The sequence below is a fragment of the Camellia sinensis genome, chromosome 3 (assembly GCF_055761805.1).
Source record: "Camellia sinensis isolate YWXY chromosome 3, ASM5576180v1, whole genome shotgun sequence".
Lineage (NCBI taxonomy): Eukaryota > Viridiplantae > Streptophyta > Magnoliopsida > Ericales > Theaceae > Camellia > Camellia sinensis.
Window position 1 is genome coordinate 185,217,384 of NC_138963.1, and position 21,364 is coordinate 185,238,747.

General features: G+C 43.4%; 1 protein-coding gene across 1 annotated transcript; it reads right to left on the reverse strand.

Annotated features, from left to right (window-relative positions):
• Positions 1–338: 338 nt before the first annotated feature.
• LOC114301180 (7-deoxyloganetin glucosyltransferase) lies at positions 339–3,234 on the reverse strand. Its single transcript, XM_028246104.2, has 2 exons — positions 2,578–3,234; positions 339–1,447 (listed from the first exon to the last, which is right to left on the reverse strand). Exons 1-2 carry the CDS (start codon positions 3,092–3,094, stop codon positions 510–512), a joined length of 1,455 nt encoding a protein of 484 aa, XP_028101905.2. The 5' UTR covers positions 3,095–3,234; the 3' UTR covers positions 339–509.
• Positions 3,235–21,364: the final 18,130 nt, after the last annotated feature.

Sequence of the window (21,364 nt, forward strand, 5' to 3'; positions counted from 1 at the left end):
TACGAAAAATAAAAAACTTAAATTTTATAAAATTGAATTCAAAAAATTTTAACAGTTAATTTGAACCGAATGTTGATAAGAGATAAACTGAAATTTGACCACGGCAGTTCCCATAAGTTCTGCTTGAGGACTTCAAAAGCTTTATATTCATTTTTTAATCAAACTTCCGCATATTTTCTTGCATCCAAACAGTACCTTCCGACGGCGCCAACAAAAAACTTGCATGATATGAACAAAAACTTACTATAATTGTCATCATGACTTCAAATTTTTTTCGTTCTATAAGACCTCTCCGAACAATGACAAAATATCCAAATCAATCACAAAAAAAATATATATATACAAAAGATCTTTTTCTTTTTTTTTGGTTTATGCTTATCTCAATCTCAATAACAAACAAAAAAACAAAAATAAAATAAAGATCAACACAACGCAACCCAAAACAAGACAATAAATTGAAAAGATAGTAGAGATAATTGTAAACTTGGTTTAGCGCAATTAACCTAATGCTAATGTCTTGGAGAGAGAAGAACTTGATTGACCAGCTTGTCTAGATTCAAGAAAGATGAACCAGATGAACTCTCAGTGGTCTCTTGAGCCAATCTCTTCCACTCCATAGCCTTTTTCTTCATCTCCTTCCCTTTCTCTCCAACCATCAACTCTCTCACAAGGCTCTCAACTTCATCTTTCTTAACATCATTATCTATCTCCATCCCTATGCCCCATTGGGTGCAACAGTGCCAACAATTTGTTTGTTGCTCCGCGAAAAATGGCCAACAGACCATTGGAACTCCGCTCGAAATGCTTTCGAGTGTGGAGTTCCACCCAGAGTGAGTTAAAAACCCTCCAATAGACGGGTGGTCAAGAACTTGCTCTTGGGGGCACCAACTTGCCAATAAGCCTCTTTCTTTTGTTGCTTCCATGAATTCTGGTGGAAGAATAGCCAAGTCGCCAGTGACAAGATCAGGTCTTATTACCCACAAAAATGTCTGGTTGCTATTAGCAAGTCCCCAAGCAAACTCAACCATTTGGTTTGGTGTCATGACAGTGATGCTTCCAAAGTTCACATAAACAACAGAGTTAGGTCCTTTTGTATCAAGCCATTCGAGGCACTCGGTTTCTTCTTTCCACAGATTTGATCCTATCAACTTTAGACTATCATCGTTGATTTGATTCATTAATATGTGTAAAGGTCCAATGGTGTAGATTGGAGGGAACATGGATGAAAGAGCCTCCAAAACGTTATGTTCTAATTTCTCAAATGTATTGAAAATAATGGCAGAGGCTCTGCGAGCTCTCTCAGTTTCACCGCACACAAAATCAATCATAAAATCGCTTAGATCTGTGGTTCGAAGAAAACTTGGTAAATCCTTCAAACGTATACCTTTCATACCAGGTATCCAATCGATAACTGTATCCAAATACCCATTTGTCATGCAACTCTTATCTGCACATCACCCCAAAAAAATAATATCAGCACCAAACTTACGATATTGTATTGAAAATCTCGATAAATTCATAAATTAATAATAATAATGCTAAAAATTTTAAAAAAATTATTTAATTTTTTATCAAATATCTTATATAAATGTAAAATTTATATCATATAAATCTCATATAAATTTCGCATTTGTATAAAATATTTTTAAAAAATTTAATAAACCTTTAAAATCTCGAACATTATTAAAATATTATTCAATTAATAAAGGTAAATATAGATAAAGGTAAATGTAGATACGATAGGAGTAAATGTCAACACTTGCCACACTTTTCCTGGAGGACAGATGCAGACTCATAATGTGGGTTGTTTGGGAAATGAGTTTTTTTATAGATTTTTTTAGTTGTAAAATATTATTGGAAAAAAAAAAATTTGTGTTTGGGAAGATAATTGGATTTTTTGTGGTTGAATGTGATGTTTGTGAGAGAAAAAGTAAAATGATTATGGGATTTGATGTGATATTTTGTTTAATTTTTTTTTTTATTTTGTAACTAATTTGTCTTTTAGTGAAAAAAAAAAACCAAAACAAATCCTTCCCAAAGTCGATTAATATGTTTTTTTAATTTATTTCTCTACTCTATTAATTTTGTTTTTTTTTTTTTTTTTTTTTTGTCTGTAATCATGTAAATTTTCAAAATTTTTATTGACTTTAAGATCAAACTACTGACCCATCATGTGATACAGAAATTAATTGACTTTAGATGGGAGAAGAGGTGTTATCAATCCAATTAAAATAAAATAAAAAATAATTAGATATAAATACAACTTTTATATAAAAAAATTCACACACGTAAAAAAAATTTTAAAAAAAAATTTAAAACTTTAAAACAAGAACTCTAATGGGTGAGCATACACATCGATTTAATGTTTTGATTGTTTTTTTTATATATATCTTATCACGGCATTAGTGCTTTGGTTAGAGCTCTGTGTCATCATCGCAAAAATTTTATGTATCAATTATTTTAATTAATAAAAACAGGTGTTGATCTAGCATACTTGAATGCATGTACATGTATGTGTGTGCATGTAATGTATACATGTAATTATATTAATATACATATTAATTGAATTAATAATACCTTTAAGTGGAATATAACTCTTATCGATAAGATTACGATACTGTTCATAACCCATGAACCCACAAGCACTAGTTGTCCAGAAAAGAACTTCAGGAATGCCCAATTCTTCAGCAGCATCCACAGTGAAGCTCATAACCCCATCGGAGACTATGCAAGTCACCGGCGGGACGTTCGACGAAACGGTGTCGTTTAGCTTCGAAAGAAGGTCTTTAAAAGGGGCCAAGCAGTGTTTCCTGGTGGACTCGCACAGTGATGGGATGTGTTGGGTTGCATCGGCATCGGACTCGGGGAGCCCATCGGGTATGGTTTCGAACCTGAAGGAAGAGAGCCCGTTGAGGGAGTCGGGGCCCCGAGATTTGAGGAGGCGTTTGTGGTTGAACTCAGTGTTGACAAAGGTGATGTGAAAGCCTCTTTGGTGGAGGAGTTTGGAGAGTTTGAGCATGGGGTTGATGTGGCCTTGAGCTGGGTATGGTACACAAACTGCATGAGGTTTTTCTAACTTGACCATCGAACCCATTCTCTCTCCTTCTCCTCTCCTCTCAATTGGGATATTATAAATTGCTTATGAATCACACATTATGGTTCTGTTTTGTTTTATAGCCCCATAAACAGCAACTGGGTTAAATGTCTACGCACGTGGTGATGGATGGGGGATGGAGCGTAGTGGGCAGTCGCACATTTAAAAAAAAAAAAAAAACATTTTTATTTATGATAAAAAATTATATTTAATTTTTAAGTTTAGTGATGTGATAATTAATTAGAATATCAAAGATAATACCTTTTTATCATTGTTGTTTATTTTCTTAGTAAAAAATTGAACAAGTTATAATTATTGAATTGATTTAATTTTTTTTGAAAACGAAATACACGAAATACATGACAAAACTAACGGTTCAGATCATCGAAACGGGACCTATAAAGGGCTCCACGAATCCAAATATCGCCCTTCAATTTAAAATCTAGATTGGAGGGGATCATCCTCCTAAAAATTATATTTAATTTTTAAGTTTAGTGATGTGGACAATCGATTAGAATTTTAAAGGTAACACTATTTTATATATATGTACTAATTATCAGCCAATTATATCACTTATACATTATTATATCTAAAAAATTAATTTAGAAAATAAGTTTGTATATTGTTTTCTTTATTTAAAAAAATCTTTACCGACTATTAGACCGAAAACGACATATGGGCTAACTGAGTATTCATTAAAAAAAAATGTACAGGTGCAATCATGATAATTGGTTAATAATTATAAAATAAATTTTACTTACATATTTTAATATAGTGTCATATTCTGAAAGGCATGTTTAATTTTTTAATGTAAATATTAATACTCAGGTCTCCTCTGGGGGCTTTTTTTTTTAATTAGAAAATTAAAGTCGCTATAAATTGTTATATCACTCTATTAAATATTTTTATGTAGACATAATAAATAAATAAATAAATAAAAACCTTTACAAAAATGATATAATAGCCCACTTTTTGAACTCATTTTCTAAACTGAATGATATAAACTAAGTGATATGATTAGTTGATGGTTCTAAAATATATAAGAGAGAGTGTCACATTAGGCCCACTTTTTTAAAAAGTCAAAAAGTTACTATCCTATTTAAGTCACATCATCTTATTTAAGTCACATCACCTCTCTATCACATCATTTTAAATCCAACCCATACCCAACCCATATTTCATAAAAAGTCAAAAAATGCACTTATTTAGGACACCCCAAACAATTGATTCTCACACTACTTATTTTAAAAATTAGATCTAATTTTTTGAGATGATGCTGCACATACTAATTAGTATACTAATTAGTGTACCAACATATGTTATGATATTACCATTTTAAAACTATAACCTTTATCCATTATATAAATTATAAAGATTTAAAATTTTTAAAATTATATTATATTATCTGTTAATATACAATTAATGGATGATATATTAGAGTTTTAAAAATTTTATAATTATAATAAATGAAGTTATAATTTTAAAATGATAATATTATAATATATATTAGTTAATTAATTAATATATTAATAGATGTAATATAGCCGAAACCTTGTTCACACACGTTAGTCGGCGTCGTCGACAAATCCGAAATTCTGACCGAGACGTCGTTCACATTCTGTGTATGTGGACTCACGCTGGTCAAATCAAAGATACTTTAATCTTATTTTTCAATGTTAAAATTGTCAATCTGTGCCAAAGAAGTTATCAAACATGTCACGCAAACACAGTTATGCAGCAAAACAAACAACGGTCAACTTGCAGCACCGCCATGTATATTATAATAGAAATGAAAATAATATATAAATTTGTTTTTTTAGACGTACTTTATAAACTAGTAATTATATTATTAAATTTAAAAAATAAGTTTAGTTTTTAAATTTTAATAATAATGTTTTATTATGAATTTTAAAAAAATTATCTAAAGTGTTTTTAAGAATTATTCTCCCAACATCTAAAAAAAATAACGGCTTTGCTAGAGAACTCTAGTAGAGCTGCTCTAACAGCAGCTCTACTGAGCTGGTACACCCAATCAAAAAAAAAAAAACAAAAAAGAAAAGAAAAGAGGAAGAAGACAAAATAAAAAGAGGAAGAAGACAAATTAATGCTATTTTAGAACTCTTATTTTAGAGCTCTAAAACATTTTTCAAAAAATAATAATCTCTTTTTAAGAATCCTAACTTTTTAAGACCATCTCCAACGGTGAACCAAACCCAGCATCAGATTTAAATTTTGATGAAAAATCCACTTTTTCACGCTCCAACGGTTGCACCAAAGTCATACCAAAATGAGAATTCAGCAAACAACACATCAAACTGAGATCAAGAGACAGATTTTACCAAATCACTGTTACTGACCGTTGAAAATGGTACACCGGTCGACCAACCGGTTGCCCGGCCGGTTGACCAACCGGTCAACCAGTAAAAGATTCAAACAGTTCAGGAAAAAAAGTTCAAACCGTTAAAAAAAAAATTATTTTGCCTAACCGGTCAACCGGCCGGTCGACCGGCCGGTCGACCACCCCGGTTGTCCCGAAAAAAGTTCAGAAAGTTCAAAAAAAGTTCAGACAATTCGCAAAAAAAAAAAAAAAAAAAAAAAAATTTGGCCTAACCGGTCAACCGGCCGGTCGACCACCCGGTTGTCCCGGGATAGATTTGGTGAAGGTGAACCCGGGATAGATTTGGTGAAGGTGAACCGTTGGAGCCTGAAGTATCAAATTCAGGAAATGACCATTTTTTAACTCAGATTTGGTGAAATTTTTGATTCACCGTTGGAGATGCTCTAAGGAAACATTCACTTTGCTTAGTTAGAATTTTTTAAAAATATTTTTCAAAAAAATTTATTTTCTTATTTTCCGAAATGTGATTAATTGTTCTGAAAATAAAGTGATAATTTATTTTATTTTAATCGCTCACTTCAAATTTAATCGTTCACTTTAATCACATTATTTTCTGAAATCGTGCATTTAAACACTTTTTACTTTAATCTTTTTCACTTTAATCGTTCACTTTATTTTTAGAAAATATATGTAAAATTATCATAAATGTGATTTATTGTTCACTTTATTTTTCAGTTCATTATCAGATTGGACAAACTTTTGGGTCGTTGTGGGCCTTAATCCAAGCTCATTTCAATAATACAAACTATTCAGTATGTGCAACTCGTCAATTATACCAACCCTACAAAAAATTACCTTGATCGAATATCGTTAGTTACTTGATCATATCACATTTCTATTAATGACAAATATAATTTTTAAAATAAATTATGACAGAAATGTGATCTGATCAAATGACTATAGATATCCGATCAATATGATTTTTTACAGGGATGATATACTCGATGAGTTTTACATATTTGGTGGTGTTTGGTAACTCGTGGGTGAGGCCATTTTATTGGCTACCTTTCTATTTTATTGTTTTTGGTATGGGTACTTTGGTCATTTTACATAACACCATCATTTCAAACACATTTTTCAATACAACAACTCAAATAAAAATTCATCCCATATTTCCCAAACATAAAAAATTAAAATAGCCTACTAAAATAGTCAAATAGCTAAAAAGCCTAAAAAATAACCATTTCCAAAACACCCATATCAAACAATTTGAATCATTAAAATAGGTCCGGATCAAAGCCTAATATGACCCAACAAGACTAGAAATGGCAACGGGTTGGGCCAAGGGTCGAGGATTACACTCTCCGTTCCTAATATCCGAAGGTAAAAAAATCTCTGTCCCCGCTCCCGATCCCCGGCAAGGAACCCATCACCCCCCTCCCCGCCCCCACCCGCTAACGGGGATCAGGTTTCCCCGACCCCGAAAAATTCCCAACGCCCTTTTTGTTTTTTTTTTTTAATTTTGAATTTTGTTCAACACAAGAATAACAAATAAATTCTAAGGGGTTGTTTGGGATGACCTAAATAAGTGCACTTTTTGCCTTTTTACGAAAAGATGTACAGAAAAGTAGAGAGGTGATGTGATGAAAAAAAGATAAAAAGATTAAAAAATTGATTATTTTTGGGTTGCCAAACTTGGCCTTAATCTGTTTTCAGTGTGTTTCATCATCATTATCATCAATAACAATCATCAACAACTTAAAAAAATAAAAAAATCTGAAATTGTTATGCACATGCACACGCGCACACACACACACACACACATATATATATATATATATATGTGTGTGTATCTATCAGACCTAAGAAAACCCTAACAAAAAAAATTAGATCTGAGAAAGCCTTAACAAAAAAAGTCGTTATGCAAACCTTTACCAAAAAAAAAAAAATTGAGTTATTCTCACAGATCAGATCATAGAGAGAGAGAGAGAGAGAGAGATCATCGTTGAAACTTTAGATCAGATCTTCAAAATTTCAGATCTTACGGCCGGTGATGGTGGTGGATCTGGATCTTGCGCTTGAGCAGCTCTGGGGATGAAGGTTCGGTTGGTGGTGAAAGAGATCATCGTTGTCGAAGTCAAGGCAATAGACGAAGGCGATAGAAGAGAGAGATGAGGAGGAGAAGGAGGTCGCCATCAGAGACTAAGCCGCCATCAACGAGGTAGCAGGCAGAGGTGATGGAATAAAAAGAAGGGGAGGAGAAGAGAAATAAAGAGGATGAGGAGAGAGAGAGAGAGAGAGAGAGAGAGAAAATGAAAACGGTCTGAGGCTTGTGTGAATGTGTTTGTGTTAGGGTTTGATTTATATATATATATATATATGTATGTAGGGGTATAATAGTAATTTCAGTTCTGGGGAAATGGGGATGGGGATGGGGTCGAGGCTGGGGAACGTATTACTATCCCCGGCCCAAAAATTGTCGGGGATTCATTTTCGAATACCATTGCCGACCCATTGGGAGTATTTTTCAAAAAAAGAAAAAGATAAAAAAATAAAAAACCATTCTAATCAAAATCGAGGAGCCGAATCCTCATCGAACCGAGTTCAAATTACCATCTTTAAACAATACCATTCAGTTTGAAAGCAAACTGAAAAGGAGCCCTTACTGTTAATAAGTCTTTAATTGTGTACGGGGAGCAAATATTCCGGCAAGTCCGTACTCCTTTCTTCCAAACTCCTGCTTGTCCGATCGACCTGCGAGCACAACGGCAGTGAGCTACCTGGCGGTATGTGGCCGGAAAACCCCTCCGACGGTCAAGTTAGACACACACAGGGATAGAGAGAGAGAGAGAGGATCAAGCGCTTTGTGTAAATCTTACCCAATGTTCATATGCCTCAGCATGGGGGGCGCAAACATGCTTATATACGTTCTGCGCCCCAAATCTACTCCCATTAGTCTCTCGACACGTAGTGCTGTTGTCCCATCTGTCGGCACAAATCCAACCGAACATCACCTACCTCAACTGCCAGCCCACTCTACTGGGAGCTTGGCAGCCGGGATGCAGCATGTCGATTTCCTACGGCCATGCCGCACTTTACACCCGAGTGCTCTAATAACCGAGCTCCGTAAAAGCCGAGCTCGGGTGCATTCTAGCAAAGTCGAACTTGAAGTAGGGCATGCCGGTTAACCAAAGGCCTTAATGCCGAGCCACGGGTGCGCGCCTTCCAACCGAACAATGCACAAACCGTGGAACCCTGTGAGGCTGCGGACATCTCAGCCGAACCCTCACTTGACCGGCTTCCGTACCAACAAGTCTGAGTAGCTCGGTTCCACAGGCCCTTTGCCATTACCGAGCAAAGATCCTTTCTGGGTAGGCCCAGGCTACCACGGCCCAAATGTGTTCGGCCCACAATTTATCCAGCATCACCACGGCCCAATCCAGATCATAAATCTCCCTCTCAATTGCCCCTTAATTCCATCCGCGCAAGCGTGACCGGGATTACCTGTTCTGACCGGGGTAACCCTTCATCGGTTCTCAGTTTGCAAGACGGTGACCGGGTTAGTTGACATACTTTCATCAAAACTTGTCCGGTCGACGCCTCGATTCACCATCATGTCTCTTCAGTACTGACGCCGCTGTCAATAGGGACACGTGTCGTGCGTTGATTGGCCTCGAGCAACCAACCCTGACGTCCCCTCGTATTCAAAATTTTTGGCGGTTCCTTAGGCCTATATACATGTCCAGTCTGTTTTCATTTTGTTTTTATTGACTCTCTTCCATTCTAAACGTCTTGAAGCTCCAGTGTCCTCGCCAAGCCTCCATTCTCGCCCTTCCTCTGTGTTTGTGCTTGAAGGAACAGCATCTGCCTCTACTCTAGTAAGTCCTTCGAGCTCTTCGTTGCTATTTCATTTGTTATTCCACGCTTTAGGGCACATAATCCATAGATTTTAGGGTATAGGCCCCCAAAACCCTCCCATGCCCCTTGCACTCGTTGCTGTTCTTCATCCTCCCTGATGAACACCTGAAGATCTGGGGTGAACCGGGCTCCAGGTCTTCTTTTGATCCCAAAAAACATTGAGACCGAGCAACTTACAAGTTTGCCCAAAACCTTAGTAGAAACCGGGGTAAACAGAGAACTTGGTCGCTTAACTAGGCTAACATCTGGTCCGCCAGAGCGACCGAGCTCCCTGCGACCGGGGTGGTCTGGCACCCTTCATGACTGAGCTAAAATCAAGCTCGTTTGCGCGACCGCGCTTCCACTTACAATTACCCTCATTTTCTTGCAAAGTCCAAGGGGACCACAGACCAGTACTGAGGCTCTCAAAGACCGAGCAGCCATTAAACAACACTCTTTGCCAAACCACCTCAGCCGAGCTAAATCAGCCGGCTACACATGGGGCGCTTCCGCTTCCTTGTTGATACTCCGGCTGCCCTGGCCGTATTCCGGGAGGATTATGGTATCCCGGCCGACGTCCACCTAGAGCTCGGCGAGATTGAGATAACCCCTTGGGACAGACTAGACCAGTGACCCTTTACCGTGCTATCCATTATTGAATGAGGCCTCTGCTTCCCGGTCAACCCACTGCTGACCGAATTCTTGTGCCGCACCGGGCTAGCACCCACTCAAGTATCAACCAACACTTACTGAATAATCAACGGGGTCCACGAGTTTAACAACCGGCTAGGAACCAACTTAGGTTTAGCCGAGATACTCCGTCAATACACCCTTGGGCACACAGGCAACGGCTTTGCCTATTACTTAAAAATTCGCCCAGGCAAAGAAAAAATAGTGACCGGCACCCCAAACAAGGACTTACACGACGACGACTTCTTCTGGGTGTCTGGTAACTGTGAAACAGCCGACGTACCGGGCTGGTTCATTAGCAAGAACTTCGGCGAGACATGTAAGCCGTGCTAATTGCTCGATCAACTTATCTTCACTATTCTGTACTTGACACTTTTCTTCTTTCCTTTGTAGCAATCCAAGCCTTGCAAGCCAACTACCACTACCCCAACGAAGCAGCCATCAGGACCAGGCTCCGTTACCGTAACCAGGATTGTAACGAGCTCCTCGGCTACACTCCAACGTACCGGTACTCAGCTCCACGCCGGAGTAAGGTCCCAAATTTTCTCCGTGCTCCATCACCTCCTCCAGATCCCACACTGCCAAACGTCCCCTTCATCCATTTAACCGAGGTAGAAGAAATGGCAAAAAGAAGCCGTATCAAGAACCTACTCACAGCTACTTCCACCGAGATCCCGAGCATCAAAACCCGCTCACCTGCTGCCGGTCAATCCAGTGGGACCGTGGTTGCCTTGGCTTCTCCCGCTGTCGGTCAAGCCAGCAGAGACATACACCGGGCTGGCAAAAGGCCTCGTACAGACCCTTCTGCCGAGCTAGTAACCGAGCTCAACACTGAGCAACCTGCCATCACCGTCGACCCAACACCGGCATGGAGGCCCCAACTCAAACACCGGGGCAAGGATATCCCGGCAACGGCTTCAATCAAAGGTGACAAAGAGCATCTGCTCGCTTTTGACCTCTCCAAGGCCCTTTTCCTACTGACTGACGTGGTCGGTAGCGACCACGTGCCTGACACCCGGTTGGTGAAGTTAGCAGTCAAGTCTATGACTAGGGTAAGAATCTCAAACTTCTAAATCAAATCTTCTACTCAAATTCTCACAAGTGTTTGTACGGTTTCCTCTCTAATCAAGCTTTCTTCTTGCAGGCCATCCAGAAGCAACACTTGGTCATGAAGCGAATTCACCAACTACGGCAAAAGGCCAATGACTCTGCCAGTCAGGTTACCAGCCTCCAAACCGAGCTCGGGCAGGCCAAGTCTTCTCTACAAATCGCAAATGCGGACAACGACAAATTGCTCGGCCAGCTTGGTGCCGCCGAGCAGGAAAAAGATGAAATAAAGGCCGAGCTGGAGGCGTTGAAATAGCCGAGGGAGAAGAATCTGGAGGACGCAAATAATGCTGACTTCAAGGAGGTCGAGAAGAGTTACACAAAGCAGGTTCATGCCACCCAAGATATCTACTTCAAGGCGGGTTGGAAGAATGCTTGTGAACAGCTCGGCCAAGGACTTAGGACCGACATATTTGCCTCTCCCCCAGTTGTCTTCTTACCGACTTGCCTTGTGCCATACGCCAACGATATCTTCGCTGTATTGCAGGCTGAGGCCGAGGAAGAAGGAGAAAAAGAAGCCGAGGGTAATGCTCAACAAGAGAACCATCCAGAGCAGCCCGGCGCCTAAGATGAAACCGCAACAATCAACCTGGAGGCAACCGAGGACGAATTCCCTGATCTTTTCCCCCTAGCGTAGTTTACTTTGTCTTCTTTTTTGGCTTGCACATGTAACCAGGCTATCCACCCCTCATCTTTTAATTACTTTTCATATTAATGAAAAAACTCAATTTTCTTCAAGTGTTTGTACGGTTCTTCAAGTGAAATAGCTTAAACTGAACAAGATACCTCGGCAAGACTAACCAGCTTGATTAACTGGAATAAAACATCTCGGTTTCAAACTAAAGAAAATCGTCAACTCTTTCAACCGGAGTTAACATCTCAGTTGAGAGTTAGAGTTGAACAAAACATCAACTCATTCGACCGAGGTTAACATCTCGGTTGAGAGTCGGAGTTGAACAAAACATCAACTCATTCAACCAGAATTAACATCTCGGTTGAGAATCTAAGAGTTGAACAAAACATCAACTCATTCAACCGGAGTTAATATCTCAGTTGCGAATCTAAGAGTTTGAACAAAACAGCAACTCATTTAACCAGAGTAAGACATCACGGTTGAGAATCTAAGAGTTGAACAAAACATCAACTCATTCAACGGGAGTAAGACATCACGGTTGAGAATCCAAAAGTTGAGCAAAACATCAACTCCTTCAACCGGAGTAAGACATCATGGTTGAGAATCCAAAAGTCGAGCAAAACATCAACTCATTCAACCGGGAGTAAGACATCACGGTTGAGAATCTAAAAGTTGAGCAAAACATCAACTCATTCAACTGGAGTAAGACATCACGATTGAGAATCTCAGATGATCGGATCATCGACTCAATAAACCGGAGTAAATCATTTCGGTTTTAATCTCAAAATCAACTGAAATTAACATCATGGTGAAGAATCTTAAAATTAAAAAGCAACAATCAGAATGCTAAGGCAAAGATGAGACACTTCTATATATTGACAAAAAGAACATTACATTCTGAAGTGTAAGGTAAAAAATTTCTTTGCACAAAAAGAAAACAAAAGCTAAAAATAGTACAGTTTGAGGTTGGTCGCATTCCATGGCCAGGGTATTTCTCTGCCTTCCAGGTCCTCCAAGTGGTATGCCCCCTTTCCCACTAGACCAATTATCTTGTAGGGTCCTTCCCAGTTTGCCCCTAGTTTGCCCTCTCCTGACACCAGGGTATTGCCCATGACCTTCCTCAAGACCCAGTCACCTACTTTGAATGGTCTGGGGTGCACTATTTTGTTGTATTTCCTTGAGAGCTCTTGTTGGTAGGCGGCCACATGGATGAGAGCCTTTTCCCGACGTTCTTCCACGAGGTCCAATTCTAGGGCAATGGCTTTGGCATTCAGCTCTGGCTCAAAACTTTCACTTCTGATGGTGGGCATTCCAACTTCCAAAGGTATGACCGCCTCCATGCCATATGCCAAAGCAAAAGGTGTTTTCCCGGTAGATCACCGCAGGGTTGTTCGGTATGTCCAAAGGACGTTGGGGAGTTCCTCGGCCCATTTTCTCTTGGCTTTCTCAAGCCTCTTTTTCAACCCATCAAGGATGGTCTTGTTTGATGCTTCGGCTTGACCATTAGACTGTGGGTAAGCCGAGGTAGAGTTGTAGAATTCAATCTTTAAATCTTCACAAAATCCTCTGAATAGACGACCGTCAAATTGCGTGCCATTATCAGAGATCAGAATTGTTGGGACGCCAAACCATGTTACCACATTCTTCCAGACAAACCGCTTGACGTCTTTCTCCTTGATTGTCGCCAAAGGCTCTGCTTCAACCCATTTGGTGAAGTAGTCTGTGGCCGCGATGAAGAATTTTCGGTTGTCTGGTGCAGTTGGGAGTGGCCCCACTATATCGAGCCCCCACATCGTAAAGGGCCAAGGGCTGGTGAGGGGGAGAAGTTCTCTGGCCGATTGGTGAATTTGGTGGGCAAACTTCGGGCACTTTTCACACCTACGAACATACTTCTGCGCGTCGACTTGCATCCACGGCCACCAGTAGCCTTACGTAATAGCTCGGTAGGCCAAAGATCTGCCCCCTATGTGACTGGCACAGATGCCTTCGTGAATTTCATACAGGAAGGCGTCCACGCTACTCGGGTGCACACACTTGAGATAAGGACCGGAAAAAGACTTCTTGTATAAAGCGCCTGACGGAGAGAGCCAAAATCGCTCTAACTTCACTCGGACTTTATGTGCTTCTTTCTTCTCGGCTGGAAGGGTCCGGTCTCTGAGAAAGAGGATGATAGGGTCCATCCATGAAAGACCTAGCTCGACGCAGAGTACTTCTGTCTGCCCGGTTTCCTCAATGCTGGGCCGCGGAAGGAATTCAACCAGGAGAGGGTTGGGGGATGTGCTATCGACCATGGAAGCAAGGCCGGCCAATTCATCCGCTCGGCCGTTTTCTTCTCGGCCAATCTGTTGGACCCTTATTGCCTAGAATCGCTTGATGTGGTCTCTGACCAGAGCCTGGTAGTTCATCATTCTGTCATCCTTTGCTTCGTAAACCCCGGAAACTTGGTTAACCACAAGCTAGGAATCACTGTAAACCATTAGCTCGGATGCGTGCATCTGAAGCACGCTCTTAAACCTGGCCAAAAGCGCTTCGTACTCAGCCTCGTTGTTTGAGGCAGGGAATCCGAGGGTGATAGAATGTTCGATAGTCAGCCCGTTTGGCGATATCAGAACTATACCTAGGCCGGCACCGTGACGGTTTGAGGCTCCATCAACAAAAAGTTTCCATATTTCGCCAACAAAGAGCTTCCAACAGTCTGAGGGGTCCCGAGAGGCTTGAAGGTTGATGGGATCACGGTTGTTCGGTTGTTCAGCTTCAAGTTCTGTGCTGAGCGGTCCCACTTCAGGCCCCCTCTGCGATTCGGCGCTGGACTCAACAAGTTGGTCCGTAATGCCTAAGTTCGTAGGCGAATCACCGGGTTGCAGTCTTATGCCGGCTACAAGCTCTGTGCTAAGTGGTTCCATTTCTTTCCCCCTCGGTGATGCGGTACCAAATAGAGCAGGTTGGTCGGCGATAACTGACTCCGTCATCGCATCGCCGGGCTGTGGTACTGCACTAACCGAAGGTTCTTCGGCGAGGTGTGCAAGTTCTGCGTCGCCGTCATCGCCTAGCTATGTTTTTGCGGTCTGGCCGGCATGTACCTCCTCATCTGCCGTGGCAATATCCACCGGGCATACCGGATGAGTTCCAGGTGAGAATTCGGCAATGAAGTCTGCCAATGTCTGGGCTTTTATGGCAGTGCGTGGCTGAAACTTGACATCAAACTGTCCCAGTTCGACCGCCCATTTGAGAATTTGACTGGAGAAGTCTGCCCATTCGAACAAAGCTTTGAGGGGGAACTCGGTCAAAACGATGATGGTATGGGCATGGAAATAGTGCACCAACTTCCTAGAGGCCATCATCAATGCCAGTGCAAGTTTTTCCAGTGGCAAGTATCTCGACTCTATCGGTAGCAAGGTTTTGCTGACGTAGAAGATGGGGAGGTGCTTGATTCCTTCTAATCGGACAAGCACCGCACTGACTGCGTGCTGGGAAACAGCCAAATAAAGGTAAAGTTCTTCACTGGGTTTCGGCATGACCAATAAGGGCGCTGAAGACAGATACTCCTTCAGCTCGGCTAAAGCCCGATCACATTCTTCATCCCAAGAGAACTTTGATTTTAGAACTTGAAAGAAAGGGCAGCAGCGATCCGATGATCGGCTTATAAATCGGTTAAGCGTGGCAACCATTCCGGCCAGATGCTGCACGTCCTTAGCCGAGCTCGGCTGTTTTAATTCTTGTACGGCTCTGATTTGTGTGGGGTTTGCCTCAATGCCTCGGTTCGTGACTAGGAAGCCTAAGAATTTTTCGGATTCCACGCCAAAGGCACCCTTGGACGCATTCAGGCGTAGCTTGTGTTGTTTGAGAATGGCGAACATCTCGGCCAAGTCGGACAAGTGGTCTGCTTGATGCCGGCTCTTAACCACCATATCATCTATATAAGTCTCCATTGTCCGGCCTAGCAGAGGAGCGAACATCTTGGTCACCATCCTTTGAAAAGTTGCCCCGACATTCTTCAAACCAAAAGGCATGACTCAGTAGCAGAAGAATCCCCTCGGTGTAGTGAAGGAGGTGATCTCGCGGTCGGGGCCATGCATGGCGATCTGATGATAACCGCGGTAGGCATCTAAGAAACTGAGCCTGTTATGTCCAGCCGTTAAGTCCACGAGCTGGTCCATTCTGGGCAATGGAAAGCTGTTTTTTGGGCAAGCCCGGTTGACGGTCTTATAGTCGACACAAACTCACCATGTTCCAATCTTCTTTGGTACAACAACCGTATTTGAAATCCACCGAGGGTAGTGCACCTCCTGAATAGCTCGTGCCTCAAGCAAGTTCCTCACTTCCTCTGCAACTACCTCGGCGTGATGCAGCGCTGATCTCCTTGTCCGCTGAATGGCCGGCTTAGCCCCGGGGAAGACGTTCAGGTGATGGCAAATAAAACTCGGATCGAGGCCGGGCATGTCATAAGGCGACCATGCGAAGACTTCGATATTGGCCATCAAAAACTCAACCATCTCGGTCCTTTCTTGTGCGGTAAGGCTTGAGCCGAGCAAGAAGAACCTGTCTGGATTCTCTGTATCAATTCGAACTTCTACTAATTCTTCAACGGCCTTGTCCTCCGCCTTGGTGCCCATATTGTCAAGGACTCCCAGGTCTTCCGGTCCCTCAATCATCTGTACGAAGCCTTTGGCAGCTCAACTCCCGTTGACTGCCACGAAGCATTGCTTCGACATGACTTGATCGCCCCAAATATCCTCGATTGCCCCCATAGCCGAAGGGAATCTCATCACCTGATGGTAGGTCGACGCTACGGCCTGCATAGTGTGAAGCCATCCCCTTCCAAGGATCAGGTTGTATGTGGACAGCACTTGTAATACCCAAAACTCCACTTGCTTGACCACGGATCCCGCTTTGACCAGTAGAATAATCTTTCCCAAAGGCCACTCAGGTTGTGAGTTGAAACCAACCAGTGGCGAAGTTGCCGGTGCCAAGTTTGTATCCCGGAGTTTGAGCTGTTTGAATGCGTCGTAGTACATGATCTCGACCGAGATTCCCTGATCGATCAAGATGCGTTTGACATCGAATTCTTTGACGCGGAATGTGACCACTAAGGCATCATTGTGCGGCGTCTGAATGCGCTCTAGGTCCTTTGTAGAGAAACTGATCACGTCATTTTCTTCGGTCCTGCCCCTTTTGATCGCGGGCTGGACCGACAAAACTTCCCTCATGTGCTCCGCCTTCTTGATCATACCTCGGAGTTCACATATGCGTGCCGGTTCCACAATGCCATGGATTACATTAACAATGCCCTGAGGGGGTGCCTCCAAGTCATTCGGTCCTCGCGGATTAACCGAGGCCTGATTTGCCTTCACGCCCCCGTCAATGTAAAAGTCCAGGTATCCGGCTGCGACTAGCTCTTCCAAGTGTTGCCTCAAAGGCAAACAATCCTCTGTCCGGTGTCCGCGCTCCCGGTGAAATGTGCAGCGGTACCGTGGATAGAAACCCTTCTGCGCATCGTCTAACTTAGCAGGAAATCGGACATAATCCTCGTCACGGATTTCACTATGGTGTCGTTTGGTAACACTTACGTTTTCAGTTTTCTGTTTATATTTATAAAAATTTTAAAAACTCAAATAAAAACTTGTTTGGTAAAATTTTTGATTTATAAATCGGTGGTTTCAGTTTATAAATTTGGCCAAAAAATGAAAACACAAAAAATGTGTTTCCGTTTTGAGTTTTGAGTTTTTTTTTTTTTACCACCCAACACTAGTCACCACCCGCCACCATTTTCTACCACCGTCTTCCGCCACCACCCCCCACCACCACCTGCCACCACCACTCACCACCCATCTACCACAAACACCCGCCACCACCAGCACCAGCCACCTGCCACCCACCCGCCACCACTACCCACCACCACCACCACCACCACCACCACCCACCCGCCACCCACTTACGACCACCACCCACTCGTTACCACTTACCACCCGCCACTGTCACCCACCCATCCACCACCACCACCACCCACTACCACCTGCCATCCGCCACCCACCTGCCACCACCACCCGCCACCACCCATTCGCTACCACCCACCACTCGCCACTGTCACCCACCCACCCACCATCATCACTCACCCGCCACCACCTACCATCTGCCACCCATCTGCCACCACCACCTATCATCCGCGACCACCACCACCTACTCGCTACCACCCGCCACCGTCACCCACCCACCCACTATCGACCACCACCCGCCATCCGCCACCCACCTACCACCACCACCCGCCGCCGCCGCCGCCACCATCACCACCACCACCCGCCATCCACCACCCACCTGTTGCCACCACCACCACTACCACCCACTCGCTACCACCCACCACCCGTCACCACCACCCGCCATTCGCCATCCACCTTCCACCACCACCCCCCACCACCCGCCATCCACCACCCACCTACTGCTACCACTACCACCATCACCACCCACTCGCTACCACCCACCACCCGCCACAGTCACCCATCCACCCACCACCACCACCCGTCACCACCACCCACCCGCCACCACCCGCCATTCGCCACCCACCTTCCACCACCACCTGTCACAGTCACCCACTCGCTACCACCCATCACCCGCTACCGTCACCCACCCACCCACCACCACCACCCACCGTCACCACTTTCCATCACCGTCTTCTGCCGCCACTTGCCATTTCTCACTCTTTTTTATATTTTTAAATTTTTTAAAATATTTTGTCAATTACCAATCGCGTTTGTAGTTTATGTTTTTTTAAAAATAAACAAAAAATAAACAAAAACCAGTTTATAAAATTTTTGTAAATATAAACTGAAAACGTAAACGTTACCAAACACACACTAAGTATGCGATAAATTGTAATCTTAAAGACCGTGGTGATGCCTGTCCTGGCTTTCAACCTTCTATTCGCATCAGCTTCGTCGTCGCGGGGGTACTCATCTCGGTCATTCCGTCGACCCCTACCCGGTTTCGACGATTTGAACCTCGGTCGGATTCCTCGGCTCGATCATTTGAACAGTTGGTCACCTGTCTGACCGCGTGCACCTTGCCAGCCGACCTCTTGTCTGTTGCTACCGGAGTTGCCTTCACGTTTGATGCTGCCGCATCATCTTCTACTCGAATGTGCTCGTTGATGTGCTGCATTAATTGGCCCATGGATGTCGGCTGGTGCATAGTAAGCGAGTCCCACAGTCTATATCCGACCGGGAGACCACGCTTATACTGCGTGATTGCAAGGTTGACCGGGCAGTCCAAGATCTCGTTGAAGGTTTCCCAGTATCTGGAGTTGTATGCCTTGAGCGTGTCGCTCGGCTCCATCTTGACACTGAGAAAGTGGTCAACTTCCTTCGACGTCTTAGTGTTGGTTTTGAAGCGCGTCACAAAGGCTTCTGTCAACTGATGCCACATTTCTATGCTCCCCTCTGACAGCCTCTCAAACCATTTCAAGCCCAGCTCACCCATGCTTGACGGGAAGATAAGGCACATAAGGGCGTCATTTCGCCTATGTCCGGCCATAACTTGTCGGAAGTGGCTTATATGCATATAAGGATCGGTTTTCCCGTCATAGAGCGTGAACTTTGGCTGGTGGAAGCCCGTCGGAAGCGGTGTTGTTTCTATCTCCAGGGAAAAATGAGTGGCGCTCAGCCTTGCCAAGTCTGTGTCTAAAAGGAGAGGCGCAGCGAGGCAGGGTGGAGGCATTCCGACCTCTTCACTGGCGTGAACCCCATAGGATAGGCGCTGGAACGCCGGTACCCTCTGAGCCTCCCGCCAGCGAGCCCGTTCCTTTAAGATTGCCCGCAAATTCTCTGAATGAGCGGAATAAGAATACCTCGACATCGTCGCCGGACGTGAGGGTCGATAGGTGCTATCTTGCACGTTGGACTTCTCTTCGTGCACGTCAGAATCTCCAACCTTGTAACTTCTAGTGATTGAGATGGAAGGAGTATGCCACTGGCTCCGACTGCCTGAACGCGTGGTTGGGTGCGTTCACTGTGGTCGCCCACTCCAGCTACACCCTTTCCTTTGACATGCCGCTTAAGATCCTCCATCTCCGCCGCCATTCGCCGGATGACGACGTCTTGGTCCTTTAGCTTGTGTTCCAGTCGTCTGGCGGGCGATTCTCTCCGCCGCCGATGACCGTCTGGACTCCATTAATGACCAAAGCTTCTTCCGCGCTTATCCCGCGCATCTCTTGAATGTCCTCCTAGAGAAGTCTCCAGGTCCGTCATTGGAGAAATGATGGTGGGATGCCCTTCTCTCCGTCTGCCTGACTCTGGGGTAACTTCGTCGATGGCAGACAACGGAATCTCGTCGTTGTTCGCCATAGACGGCGATCACATGAGCCTGGAAGACAAGGTTTTGTCTGTCAACCTTCCCATAGATGGGGCCAATTGTACGGGGAGCAAATATTCCGGCAAGTCCGTACTCCTTTCTTCCAAGCTCCTGCTTGTCCGATCGACCTGCGAGCACAACGATGGTGAGCTACCCGGCAGTGTGTGGCCGGAAAACCCCTCCGACGGTCAAGTTAGACACACACAGGGATAGAGAGAGAGAGAGAGAGAGAGAGAGAGAGGATCAAGCGTTTTGTGTAAATCGTACCTAATGTTCATCTGCCTTAGCATGAGGGGCGCAGACATGCTTATATACGTTCTGCGCCCCAAATCTACTTCCATTAGTCCCTCGACACGTGGTGCTGCTGTCCCATCTGTCAGCACAAATCCAGCCGAACATCACCTACCTCAACTGCCAGCCCACTCTACTGGGAGCTTGGCAGCTGGGATGCAGTATCTCGGCTTCCTACGGCCATGCCGCACTTCACACCCAAATGCTCTAATAACTGAGCTCCGTAAAAGTCGAGCTCGGGTGCGTTCCGGCAAAGCCGAGCATGAAGTAGGGCATGCCGGTTAACCAAAGGCCTTAACGCCGAGCCACGGCTGCGCGCCTTCCAACCGAGCAACGCACGAACCGTGGAACCCTGTGAGGCTGCGGACATCTCAGCCGAACCCTCACTTGACCGGCTTCCGTACCAACAAGTCTGAGTAGCTCGGTTCCACAGGCCCTTTGCCATTACCGAGCAAAGATCCCTTCTGGGTAAGCCCAGGCTACCGCGGCCCAAATGTGTTCGGCCCATAATTTGTCCGCCATCACCACAGCCCAATCCAAGTCATAAATCTCCCTCTCAGATTACATATGATTTGTGGCACCAATTTTTCTTGCCCCAATAGAAAAACAGAGTAAACATATTTGCTTTCCCGTATGGTTTATTGCTCCAATTATAAATACACTATTGGCTGTCACACAAGGCACAGTGTATAATTCAAAAAATTAAAAATTAAAATAATAATAATATTTCGATATATATACATATATATATATATTGTTTAAGTGGTAAAAACATTTTTTATTATGCTCAAAGTTTTGGTTTTGAGTCTCATTAATTCTTCATATAATTTTTTTTAAATAGAAAAATTCATGTCATGTGGCATAAAGAGAAACAAAGACTTTTGTATATTTCTCTATATATAATTTTTTTTCAAATAAAAAATTTCAACATGCGTGATATGAAGAGAAATAAAAGTTTCAGAACATCGCATTA

What these genes read in the sequence shown, in the direction of transcription:
- LOC114301180 (XM_028246104.2), bottom strand. Translation starts at nt 3,094, where the DNA reads ATGGGTTCGATGGTCAAGTTAGAAAAACCTCATGCAGTTTGTGTACCA. An exon ending in GAGTTATATTCCACTTAAAG is followed by an intron (nt 1,448 to 2,577) that starts GTATTATTAATT and finishes GGTGATGTGCAG; the next exon opens with ATAAGAGTTGCATGACAAAT.